This window comes from Ovis canadensis, chromosome 18 (genome assembly GCF_042477335.2).
Source record: "Ovis canadensis isolate MfBH-ARS-UI-01 breed Bighorn chromosome 18, ARS-UI_OviCan_v2, whole genome shotgun sequence".
Lineage (NCBI taxonomy): Eukaryota > Metazoa > Chordata > Mammalia > Artiodactyla > Bovidae > Ovis > Ovis canadensis.
In genome coordinates, this window is record NC_091262.1 from 39,593,746 (window position 1) to 39,606,255 (window position 12,510).

The 12,510-nt window shown below is 43.0% G+C and overlaps 1 protein-coding gene across 1 annotated transcript in view; it reads right to left on the reverse strand.

Annotated features, from left to right (window-relative positions):
* Nucleotides 1-6,559, reverse strand: part of MTHFS (methenyltetrahydrofolate synthetase) — a 32,111-nt gene extending 25,552 nt beyond the window's left edge. Inside the window, exon 1 of the mRNA XM_069558978.1 lies at nt 6,105-6,559. Coding sequence (XP_069415079.1) covers nt 6,105-6,224 — 120 coding nt within the window. The 5' untranslated portion in view covers nt 6,225-6,559. The remainder of the gene's footprint in view (nt 1-6,104) is intronic.
* Between the last annotated feature and the right edge of the window lie 5,951 nt (nt 6,560-12,510).

Sequence of the window (12,510 nt, forward strand, 5' to 3'; positions counted from 1 at the left end):
CTGTCCATGGGGATTCTCCAGTCAAGAATACTGGAAGTGGGAGAGGGGTTCAGGATGGGGAACATGTACACCCGTGGCGGATTCATGTTGATGTATGGCAAAACCAATACAATATTGTTAAGCAATTAGCCTCCAATTAAAATGAATAAATTTATATTAAAACAAACAGACAAACAAAAAAGAATATTGCAGTGAGTTGCCATGCCCTCCTCCAGGGGATCTTCCCAACCCAGGGATCCAACCCAGGTCTCCCGCATTGCAGGCAGATTCTTTACCATCTGAGCCACCAGGGAAGCAGTCCCAGCACAGTTAAGTAAATAAATACTTTTTAAAAAAGAAAGAAATTGGCACATAGGATATAAGACAAAATAAGTACTGGGCACTAATTTCCTCATCTTATTTGCTGAGGAGTCAAATTACAGCACAAAGTTTGATTTCTTTACTATATGTCATTTTCTGGTAAAATCCTAAATTATTTTTTTTTAATTTCTCTGTCAACAAGAATATACCTACTTTAAAATTACTGGAGAAAGACATCACTTATTACTTTTATTGTATTGTACACACATTATGGCAAATCACTGTTCTAGTCCAAGTACGTTGATATTTTGGGCCTTGATCCATGGTTGGTCATGAAACAACAGTGAGTTACAATCAGCAAATGAAACAGAAAATATTAGAGTTCATCATATACAGTAAGAGTTATGAAATCTTTGGTTATGAGACAGATGTCTTACATGAGTACATCTGGGTATATGTGCTCAAGTATATTTATTACTGAGAGCTGTGGGTCTCTCCTCAGATGCCAGTGCTCAGCTGTCCAGTGTATTGTCTCTATATCTATACATATATACCAGTGGTCCTGTCTCTATATGGCTCCTATTCCCACCTGGAGTGTTTTGTTTCTAATGTACCATAAGACAAAGAAACCAAATTGAACTCATCTTTATTTTCCCCATGCCCCTCCAAAATCTACTCCAACACCTACATTCCTTGCACCTAGTAATGTTAAAAATCCTTTATCAGGACTTCCCTGGTGGTCCAGTATTTAAAAATCCACCTTGCAATCCAGGGAAAGCAGGTTCAATCCCTGGTTTGGGAGCTAAGATCCCACATGCTGGGGAGCAACTAAGCCCATGTACCTCAACTAAGACCCAACACAGCCAAATAAGTAAGTATTTAAAAATAAATAAACAAACATTTACCTCCAGCTCTAAATTCTGAAATCATAAGTGACTCCTCTTTCCCAGTACTTTCTAATGTCATCCAATTAACTGCCCAATCCTGGTGGGTCTCACTGCATAGTCTCCCATTCACCTGCCTTTTTCCCCTCAGCTTCACCATCCACACCCTTGTTTATAGCTATTATTATCTCTCATCCAAACTATCACAACAGCCCCCTACTGCCCTCTATATATTTTTTCTTCATTCTTCCATCCCTAACCTATTTTTCAAAAGTGCTGCCAATATTCTCTTCCTATAGAATTTATCAATACATCCCTTAGCCACTTCTTTAATCCTCACCATAGGTCTTGCAAGGATGGCACTATCCCTCTTACAGATAAGGAACCAGAGGCTCAGAATGATTAAGGGATTTGTTCAAGGCCCTAGGCAGCTGAAATGCAGTGTAGCCAGATTAAATCCAGATCTGCAGAGCTCCAAAATCCATGTTCAATTGTGCCTTTCCTTCTCTTGCCAAAATATTCCTGTACATGTTCACCCATCCCACGTTCCCTTCACCTGACAAAATTCATCTTGTACTACAAAAAACATCTCAAACATCTCCCTATAGAAGGAAAGCCTTCTGAGTCCCCCTCCCCTAAGTTATATTTCTACAATTGATGTTTACCAGATTATCTGAAAGCACTGGAATTCTTTATTCACATGTCTGTTTCTTCTTCCAGACTCTGCTCCTTTAGAGCAACAATCCTATCTTTTTCATCCTATAACTAAGTACATGGCAAAGTATGGGCCACAGTAGGGTTCAATATGGGCTTCCCTGGTGGCTCAGAGGTAAACCTGATGGCTCCTTCCATGCAGGAGACATGGGTTCAGTCCTTGGTCCAGGGAGATCCCTGGGAGAAGGAAACAGCAACCCACACCAGTATTCTTGCTGTAAAAATTCCATGGACAGAGGAGCCTGGCGTGCTACAGTCCATGGGGTCACGAGTCAGACATGCCTTAGCAACTAAACAACAACAAAGGGTTCTGCTGGAGCGTGAGGAGTCCCGCCCGTGGCAAAGGTCATGAGGTTAAGGGGCCCGACAGGCAAAGGCGAGTCAGGCCTTAAGGGAGCCTCGCTGGATCTGCTCGTGCATCTGTCTTTAGAAAAATGCTATGCTAACTAAGACTTTCAAAATACTCCAAACTCTCTGTGCTGTTTATGGCTGAGAGGTTGTAAACAATCATGTAGGTAGTAGCAAGAGTGTGGATAAGCCTGTCACACAAGCTAGCCTGCCAGCAGAGAGGTTTTTGGACTGAAACACCCTTGTCACACCCAGGAGATTTAATAACTGGAGTCCTAAGTTAACTCTTTTGGTGAAGGGTTTCATTGCTGAGTTAATGATTGCTGCCAAGCCTCCATATCCTTAGGCACCTGGGAGTATGTTAATCGATATAATTGGAATGTAGAAAAAGAAATATAGTAGTTTTGATGTTAGCAATACTAGACTTTTGAGTTAATGAATTTTCTCTTTTGTTATAGATCACTGTACTCCTCTTTGTTATAAATCATTGTGTCCTTGCTATGTAAAAATGTAACTTTATCACTATCTTAAGACTAAACAGATCTTAAGGGGAAACAAGTTTACTGATCGATTAACCTTTATAGAAAGAAAGGTGGGGCCATAAAATGTTAATCGGTCTCCAGACCAGAAGATTTTGTAAAACAAATGTTAAGACCCTTGTAAGAACAAAGATATGCTGAGAACACATTTATCTCTATGTATAACTAAAAGTATAAAAGTGGACCTGGAAAATAAAGAAACGGATCGGTTCTTGGAAAGACTGGTTCCCCCCGTGTGGTCTTTTCTCATTCTCTTCTTTTTTGGCTGAATTCCGATCTGGAGCATGGAGGCTCGCCATGTCTACTTACTTGCCCTGGTTTCTAAGACCCACGCGAGAGGGAGCCCAAGGCGGGGCATCCTCCGCTATTCAAGCGGGAGCCAGTGGCCTACATAGGTGGTGCAAACTCCTTGTCTTGGAGTTTTATTGGTTTTCTGCATAAACCAAGTTATTCAGCCTCTTTTCTCCACTTATTTCCCTACTACACTATTTCTTTCTAATCTCCCTCCATATCTTTAATTAAGCAGTTAATTCCTCAGATGCCGACGCCGTCCCCGCTTTGAATTCCCTGGATCCACCTGGGCTGGACCCCGACAGGGTTCAGTATATGTGAATTAATTAGCTAAATTTTAAGCACCTAGAGTAAGGATAAGATGATATGCGTCTCCACACTCACTAAAGCAACCAATGCCTTCCTCATAATCGCTAAAAATACTGAGTTTGAATAAACCAACATCTGCATAGACATCATCTGCATAGACCCCCCCACCTCATGCACACCTATATACACAAAGAGTGGAATGAAATGCTTGTATTTGCTTTACTGTTTTAACCCACAGGAATTTTGAGAAACTAATGGATGGTATATTAGTGAAGGGTAATTAAGAAATTCTTATGGCACATCTAATTTCAAGGCACATCAAGGAAAAGAAGTTAATTCCAAATATAACATTGGTATATAACATCCTGATAACATCCAAATATAACATCCAGATGTTGAGGAAGATGGATCACTAGTTTGACACAGAATCACTAATATTTAGTTATTCATAGGACACTCATTTTTCCCCTCTCTGGTGTCCAACAAAAACCAGTCTCACAGACACCTTTGGCACATGCCTCTGGGACAGGATCTATCGACTGTTTTACTGATAAGAGAAACTGGTATCATCACATGAACAAAGTATTATACACAGCAAGTTAATCTGTGAAAGTAACAAACTGGAGGCATCATAACCAAGAGACAGGAAACCAGACTCAGTTCTCTCATCTCTCCTGCGTCCTATCTTCTTGAGCAGGCTGAGTATGAGAATCAGTTCTTTCTGTCATTAATTCAAAAATGTACTTAACGTTCACCTACTGCGTGACATAAGGATAGGCCCGAGGCCACAGAGACAGGGCCCAGCCCTCCACAGGTTCCGAAGGGCTTCCATCCTTGACCATCTCTGCACCCTATTTTGCAGGTGCTCCTCTGAAGTAATCGTATCTTTCTCTGGTCATTTTACTGCTATGGACTCTTTTTCATAACTTTTTTTTTCCAGCCACATCACGAAGCATGAGGGATCTTAGTTCTCCAAGACCAGAGATCAAACCCATGGCCTGCTTTGGGAGGCCACAGTCCGAACTATCTGAAGTCCCTGTAATTCTTTAAGAGTGCATAAGCTGGAATCAAGATTGCTGGGAGAAATATCAATAATCTCAGATATGCAGATGACACCACCCTTATGGCAGAAAGTGAAGAAATAAAAAGCCTCTTGATGAAAGTGAAAGAGAAGAGTGAAAAAGTTGGCTTATAGCTTAACATTCAGAAAACTAAGATCATGGCATCTGGTCCCATCACTTCATGGCAAATAGATGGGGAAACAGAGGAAATAGTGTCAGACTTATTTTGGGGGGCTCCAAAATCACTGCAGATGGTGGAATCAGCCATGAATTTAAAAGATGATTACTCCTTGGAAGGAAAGTTATGACCAACCTAAATAGCAAATTCAAAAGCAGAGACATTACCAACAAAGGTCTGTCTAGTCAAGGCCATGGTTTTCCAGTGGTCATGGATGGATGTGAAAGTTGGACTGTGAAGAAAGCTGAGCGCTGAAGAATTGATGCTTTTGAACTGTGGTGTTAGAGAAGACTCTTGAGAGTCCCTTGGACTGCAAGGAGATCCAATCAGTCCATTCTAAAGGAGATCAGTCCTGGGTGTTCTTTGGAAGTGTCACGTGAGTGTATGTGCCTCGATTCTTTGTCTCGTCACAACAAAGATTTGGAGTGACGGACATTAAAGCCCCCTCAGCATGTCACAGCTCTCAGGTCTTGGATAGACCGTGTTATACCTCTCAGGTCTCAAATGGACCGTTATAGCTCTTAGAAAAATCAGTGTTACAGCTCAATGTTACAGCTCTATTTTATTCAGAAGCTAGCAGGAAAATCCATCTTTGAGGTGTGAGGGCATGTCGATCTAAAGACACGAGGAGAAGAGCGCCCTAGCCTGCGGGAGAGAGAGGGAGAAAGCTAGCTTTGGCTCCTCTATTTATATGTTTATCTCTCCCTGGGCCAGTCCTATGTAAATTGGGCCAGCCTGGAGTGTTGTCTTACCTGAGGTCCTCACTCTGGTCCTGGGACCATCTTTTGTTTCATTTTCACGGGCTCTTCCCTTCCTTATCTTGTAGCCACCGCCATTTTGGACTCCTTTTCCCTGTTCTACCTACCTATCAGAAGGACTGATGCTAAAGCTGAAACTCCAATACTCTGGCCACCTCATGCGAACATTTGACTCAATGGAAAAGACTCTGATGCTGGGAGGGATTGGGGGCAGGAGGAGAAGGGGATGACAGAGGATGAGATGGCTAGATGGCATCACCAACTCGATGGACAGGAGTTTGAGTGAACTCCGGGAGTTGGTGATGGATGGGGAGGCCTGGCATGCTGCAATTCATGGGGTCGCAAAGAGTCGGACACGACTGAGCGACTGAACTGAATTGAACTGAAGGTACCTTGGACCCAAGTGGTCCCGCCCTCCAGATCTTTCTGTTCTCACGCTGCTCTTGCCTCAGCACCCTGTCACCCACCTCCATCGTCTCCCTCACAAGACCCTTAACACTCCACGTTGAGCTGATTCCCTCCACACTGTGCCCAACAATACCCCACAACCATCGTGGGACTTGCGCGCGCTCACGGGGACCAGGCAGGAGCGCGCTCAGCGGACGTGCGCGCGGCGGGCGGACGTGCGCGCGCCCAGAGGGCCGCGCCTGCGCAGATCCGCAGGTCTGGCGTGGCTTGGCTGCAGCTCCGGCGCTGCGATGGCTGTCGTCGCGGTCTCTCACCTTCTGGGCCAAGAGGTGGGACTGGCGCAGCCGCTCCTCCGCGCTCAGCGCCCTCAGGCGCTGCTTCAGCTCGGCCCGCAGGCTCCGCTTGGCGCCGCTCACGGCCACCGCTGCCGCCATCTCCTGGTGCGGTCCGGCCCCTGTCCGCACTCCGCGAGGTCCGCCGGCCCAAGGGAGGGTCCTGGCGCGCCCCCACCCCCTCCGCTTCCGGCCCCAGGCGCGCCACGCCTCCCGCCCTTGCGACCTGGCATCTTGCAGCCTTCGCGGTCGATGCGCGCCCCACCCCCAGCAGATGAAAGGCAAGGGCTTCCCTGCTGCTCACTGGCTCTGCACCGGTGACAGGTCTACACGCCTGACCTCTCGGCCTGGGGTACTGCTGAAAGGAGCACTGTAGGGCCCCCCTGTACACACACAGACACACACACACACTCTCTCTCTCTCTCTCTCTCTCTCTCTCTCTCTGTCTCTCTCTCTCTCTCTCTCTCTCTCTCTCTCTCTCTCTCTCTCTCTCTCTCTCTCTCTCTCTCTCTCTCTCTCTCGATTCCCTGGGTGCCATGGCCCCTGCAAGTACTGGGGCCTGAAAAAGCAGAGGCAGGTAGAGTTGAGAAAGTCACATGACATGGCACTCCTACTAGCTAAAGGAAAAATGACCATTTTTGTTTGTAATAACTCTGAAACTGTGTAACTTAGATCAGGACCGGAAACCATGATCTGTTAACTGAGATCTTAAACCTAGCCTCTGGTCTTAAAGAAGTTCAGGTTCTTGATGTCTCATTGTGGAAAGAATTAAGAGAGAGATGAAGTGAAAGGTAAGAAGTGGATTTATTTGAAGACAGTCCACAGAGTGTGAGCCCGCTCAGAAAGCAAGAGCAGCCTCAGGGTTCAGGGGTTACCAGGTTGTCACTTTTTATAGGGGTGGGAAAGACTAATGAGTAGGAGGCCTATTCCAGCTATTGTGGGAAAGGGGTGGGGATTTCCAGAAAGTGGGCTGCTGCCCACTTTTTGACCTTTGTGGTCAGCCTTGGAACTGTCTTGATGTTGGTGGGTGTGTTATCTACTTTCTGATGTGTTGTAATGAGCCTATACTGAGGCTCAAGATCTCTTGAGATACGCCATCTTGAATCTATTTGGTTCTAATCTAATCAGTTTATGTTTTGTCCTTGAGCTGTGTCATTCTGTTCAAGGTTATGCCCTGCTTCCTTTCCCTACTGTTTCAGTGCCTTCCTCTTTTTCTTTTCCAGAAGCTGGAAGGATGAGGTAGTTGGATGGCATCATTGACTCAACAGATTCTGTTGAGTGTGCTCAGTGGCTAAGTCGTATCCGATTTTGCGACGCCATGGATTGCAGCACATCAGGCTTCCCTGTCCTTCATTTTTTCTCAGACTTTGCTCAAACTCATGTCCGTTGAGTCAGAGATGCTCCTAACTGTCTCATCTTCTGCCTCCCCCTTGTCCTTTTGTCTTCAGTCTTTCCCAACATCAGGGTTTTTTCCAGTGAGTCAGCTCTTTGCATCAAGTGGTCAAAGTTTTGGAGCTTTAGTTTCAGCATCAGTCCTTCCAATGAATATTCAGTATTGATTTCTTCTATGATTGACTGGTTTGATCTTGCTGTCCAAGAGACTCTGAAGATTCTTCTCCAGCACCACAATTCAAAAGCATCAGTTCTTTGGTGCTCTGCCTTCCTTATGGTCAAACTCTCACATCTGTGACTACTGAAAAAACCATAGTGTATATATTTATTTATATATATACACACATATCAAAAGATAATAGATACATTATTAAGTATATATAATAAAATATAAGGCCTGGCATTGCAAAGAGTCGGACACGACTGAGCAACTGAACTGAACTGAACTGAAAGCATATGTGTTTATATTCTATAGGATCAGCTTCTCTGAAGAAAGCTGATTAATATAGATTTCTATATGCTAGCAATGAGCAATCTGACATTTAAAAAACAATTTCATTTACTATAGCATCAAAAGGGGTTTCCATCGTAGCTCAGTTGGTAAAGAATCTGCCTGCAATGCAGGAGACTTATGTTTGATTCCTGGGTTGGGAAGATCCCCTGGAGAAGGAAATGGCAACCCACTCCAGTATTCTTGCCTGGAGAATCCCAGGGATAAAAGAGCCTGGCAGGCTACAGTCCATGGGGTCACAATAGTTGGACACGACTTAGCAACTAAACCACCACCACTACAACATTAAAAAAACAAGATACTTAGTAATAAATTTAACAAAGTGTTAAACTTCTGAAAGCCAAATGCATTGTTGAAAGACCTGTATAAGCAAAAGGACAGCCCATGTTTGTAGATTGGAAGACTTAGTATTTTTAAAATAGTAATACTCCACAAATTATAGAATTGATGCAATACCTATCAAACTTGGCCTTTTTGCAGAAACCAATAAGCCAGTCCTAAAATTCATATGTAAATGCAGGGAACCCAGAATAACCAAAGCAATCTTGAAGAACAAAGTTGAAAAACTCACTCTTTCCAACTTTAAAAGTTATTTCAAGGCTGCAATGATCAAGACACTACAGTGTTTGACTAAAGGGAGATAGGAAAATGTCACAGAATTGAGAATCCAGAAATAAGCCTTTACATTTATAGTCAATTTTTAACAAGAGTACCAAGATAATTCTTTAGGGAAAGTATAGTCTTTTCTAACAAATGATACTGGGACAACTGAATGTCTACATACAAAAGTAAATTCAAAATATATTTTAAAAAGCCTAAATGTAAGAGCTCAAATAAAAGTCTTAGAAGAAAACATAGGCACAAGTTTTCATCACCTTGGATTAGGCAATGGTTTCTTAGTTATAACACCAAAACCACAAGCAAGAAAAGTACATTGGACTTCATCAAAATTTAAAACATTTGTGCATCAAAGGACACCATCAATAAAATGAAAAAACAGCCTTCAGAATGGGAGAGACTATTCACAAGTCATATATCTAAAAGGGACCTGTGTCTAAAATATACAAAAACTCATAAAACTCAGCAATTTAAGAAAAAAAGATAATCCTATTTAAAAATGAGTAAAGGACTTGAATAGACATTTCTCCACATCAAATATCCAAATGACCAATAAGCACTTAAAAAGATCATAATTAGTCATTAGAGAAATTCAAATCAAAACCACAGAGAAATACCACTTCTCACTAGAGTGTCGACAGTCAAAAAAACAGGAGACAAATTTTGACAAGAGTTCGGAGAAATTGAAACTATTATAATGTTCTACATATATATACATGCAAGCCAAGTGTGGAGAGATGTCAAAATATTAGAATACACGCAGGGACAAACAAACTGAATTATAATGTAAATGATTAACATAACCACAATGAAGTGGGTAGAGAAGAAAAGAACTAAGTTAAGTAACTTTGGAAAAGAGTATTTTGACTGTATACCATAAGGCCAAAGACAAAAAATAACTATAAAAATATTGCACTCTAGTTTGTACATTTGTTTTTCACAGGGGTATTAACAGTTGTGAAATGACTTTATTCTAGAATTGAACAATAATGAAAGATATTCTGGATAATGAGAGCCAGGTTTCTTCCTGTTGGAAAAACAAGTCACAAATAGAGAATTGGGGAATGAACCCTCTAGTGCTGGGTTGTAATTGTTGTTGCTGTTGTTCAGTCACTCAGTCATGTTCGACTCTTTGTGACCTCATGGACTGCAGTATGCCAGGCTTCCCTGTCCTTTACCATCTCCAAGAGCTTGCTCAAATTCATGTCCATTGAGTTGGTGATGCCATCCAACCACCTCGTCCTCTATCATCCCCTTCTCCTCCTGCCTTCAATCTTTCCCAGCATCAGGGTCTTTTCTAATGAGTCAGCTCTTCGCATCAGGTGGACAAAGTATTGGAACTTCAGTATCATTCCTTCCAATTAATATTCAGGATTGATTTCCTTTAGGATTGACTGGTTTGATCTCCTTGCTGTCCGAGGGACTCTCAAGAGTCTTCTCCAATACCCCAATTCAAAAGCATCCATTCTTCGGTGCTCAGCCTTCTTTATGGTCCAACTCTCATATCCATATGTGACTACTGGAAAAACCATAGCTTTGACTATACGGACCTTTGTCAGCAAAGTGATGTCTGCTTTTTAATACACTGTCTAGGTTTGTCATAGCTTTTCTTCCAAGAAGCAAGAGTCTTTTAATTTCATGGCTTCAGTCACCCATCTGCAGAGATTTTGGAGCCCCAGAAAATAAAGGGTTGTAATTAGAAGTCTCAGTACCAGGACTTCCCTGGCAGTCTAGTGGTTAAGGCTCTGCGCTTCCACTGCAGGGAGCACAGGTTCAATACCTGGTGGGGGTATTAAGAGCCCACATGCTGGGTGATATGGCCAAAAGAAAAAGAAGTGTCAGTATTTAACACACAAAAATAGAAGTGTCAGTATGAACCCATGGTTTTAAATATAGTGGGAGCGGATGGTTATTTGGCTGCATCGTCACACAGGCTCATTGATCTTTGTTGAGACATGCAGGACCTTTAGTTGTGGCATTCAGGATCTAGTTCCCCAACCAGGGATCTAACCCAGGCCCCCTGCACTGGGAACTCGGAGTCTTATCCCTGGACCACCAGGGAAATCCCAATTTACAATAAAAGTTTGAGAAATAAACTAGTGAAAGCATGGAATGGGAAAGCTCCTACTGTGAAATTTTAGTTGACCAAGGTGTAAATCAACAAGTATTCACTAACCATCCATTCCAGCAGGCTCCTCACACATCTCCCAGCCAGTAAGCTCTCCTGCAGTCAGGGCACACCACCACCACCAAACCCAGCTTCCTTACAAAGAAAACATTCTGTCCGTATCACTGTCTCTTTCAAAAATTACTTTCAAAACCAGCCTCACATCATGGGACATAAGGCTCCTCTCAGCCTGGACCCAGGTGAACTGAACAGCTCCATAACTCGCCACTTGGCCCACAGCGTGCAGTGCTCCTATAGACCTCTGGGCGTGGCTGATGTCACGGCTGTCACAATGTGCTGATATAGAGAAAGCTTCATTCACTTGGGTTAGAGGGTGAAAACCAGAGTACTGAAAAGATGGTCCCTAAACTGCTGTGCATAAGATGACTTTATATTGCTCCACAAAGGAAGAGAAGGAGGGTGGTGACTCAAATTGGAAAAAAAAAAGAAGAAGAAGAAGAAGGGGAGAGATTGTGGAGCTCATGAAGCTAGTTTCCACTGTGTTTGAGGGAAGAGAAGCGTGGAGTCCTGCCCCAAGGCCACAGATGGGAGGCCTTGCGCCAAGGCCACAGACGGGGAGCCCAGAACCAAGGTCACCTCTACAACTGATGGAGCCCCTTTGTAACCATTGCCAAAAGCCTCCCAATCATCACCAACAGGCTTCCTGGCCCCAGATTAAGCAAAAACGCCCACCTCATAGCACCCTAACAAATCACCTAACACCAACATTCCAGCAGAAATTTTCTTTGACTTGAGGCTGTAAGAATTGGCTACTCGTTAAAAAAGAATGAAATGATGCGATTTGCAGCAACATGAATGGACCTAGAGAGTGTCATACTGAGTGAAGTAAGTCAGAGGAGAAATATTGTGTCACATCCCTTATATATGGAATCTAAAAATAAATGATACAAATGGAGTTATTTACAAAACAGAAAGATTCTCCCCGACTTAGAGAATGGACTTTTGGTTGCCGGGGGTGAGGGAAGGATGGGGGAAAGGATAGTTTGGAAGTTTGGAATGGACATGTCCACACTGCTATATTTAAAATGGATAACTAACAAGGTCCTACTGTATATAGCACATGGAACTCTGCTTAGTGTTATGTGGCAGCCTGGATGGGAGGGGAATTTGGAGGAGAATGGATGCATGTATATGTATGGATGAGTCCCTTCGCTATTCACCTGAAACTATCACGACATTGTTAATCAGCTATATGCCAATACAAAAGAAAAATTTTTTAAAAAACTTGGATATTAACCCATACTGAGTTAACTAGATATGGGGGGGGGGGGGGAAGAATTGTGGAAATTCTCAGTGAAGTAAAAAGCTGAGTCAACAGGAATCAAATTGTGTCAAAATAATCATGTTGCAAGTGTTTCTAAAAAATGCTCTCGTATAGATGTCCTCATGTCACAATCATCAACCTTTAATATGAACGTAGTTTCAGAGAATGTTGGTAATGGGTTTGACTCTCATGTGAATTGGTTGCATTTATGCTGTTCAGGCAATAAATCGTAGCCGTAGGTTCCTTAAGCTGTCTTAAAGTCCCACCTTTGGTCATCAGGCAGATGAATCGGAAAAACCCGCCAGCACTGTGGGGAAATGATTTAACCCCAATGCCCAATCCCTAACTGCATCTTCCAGCAGAAATGGCCGAACAGAGCAACGATTATAAGGAAACAATCTGTTTTATCTTTATG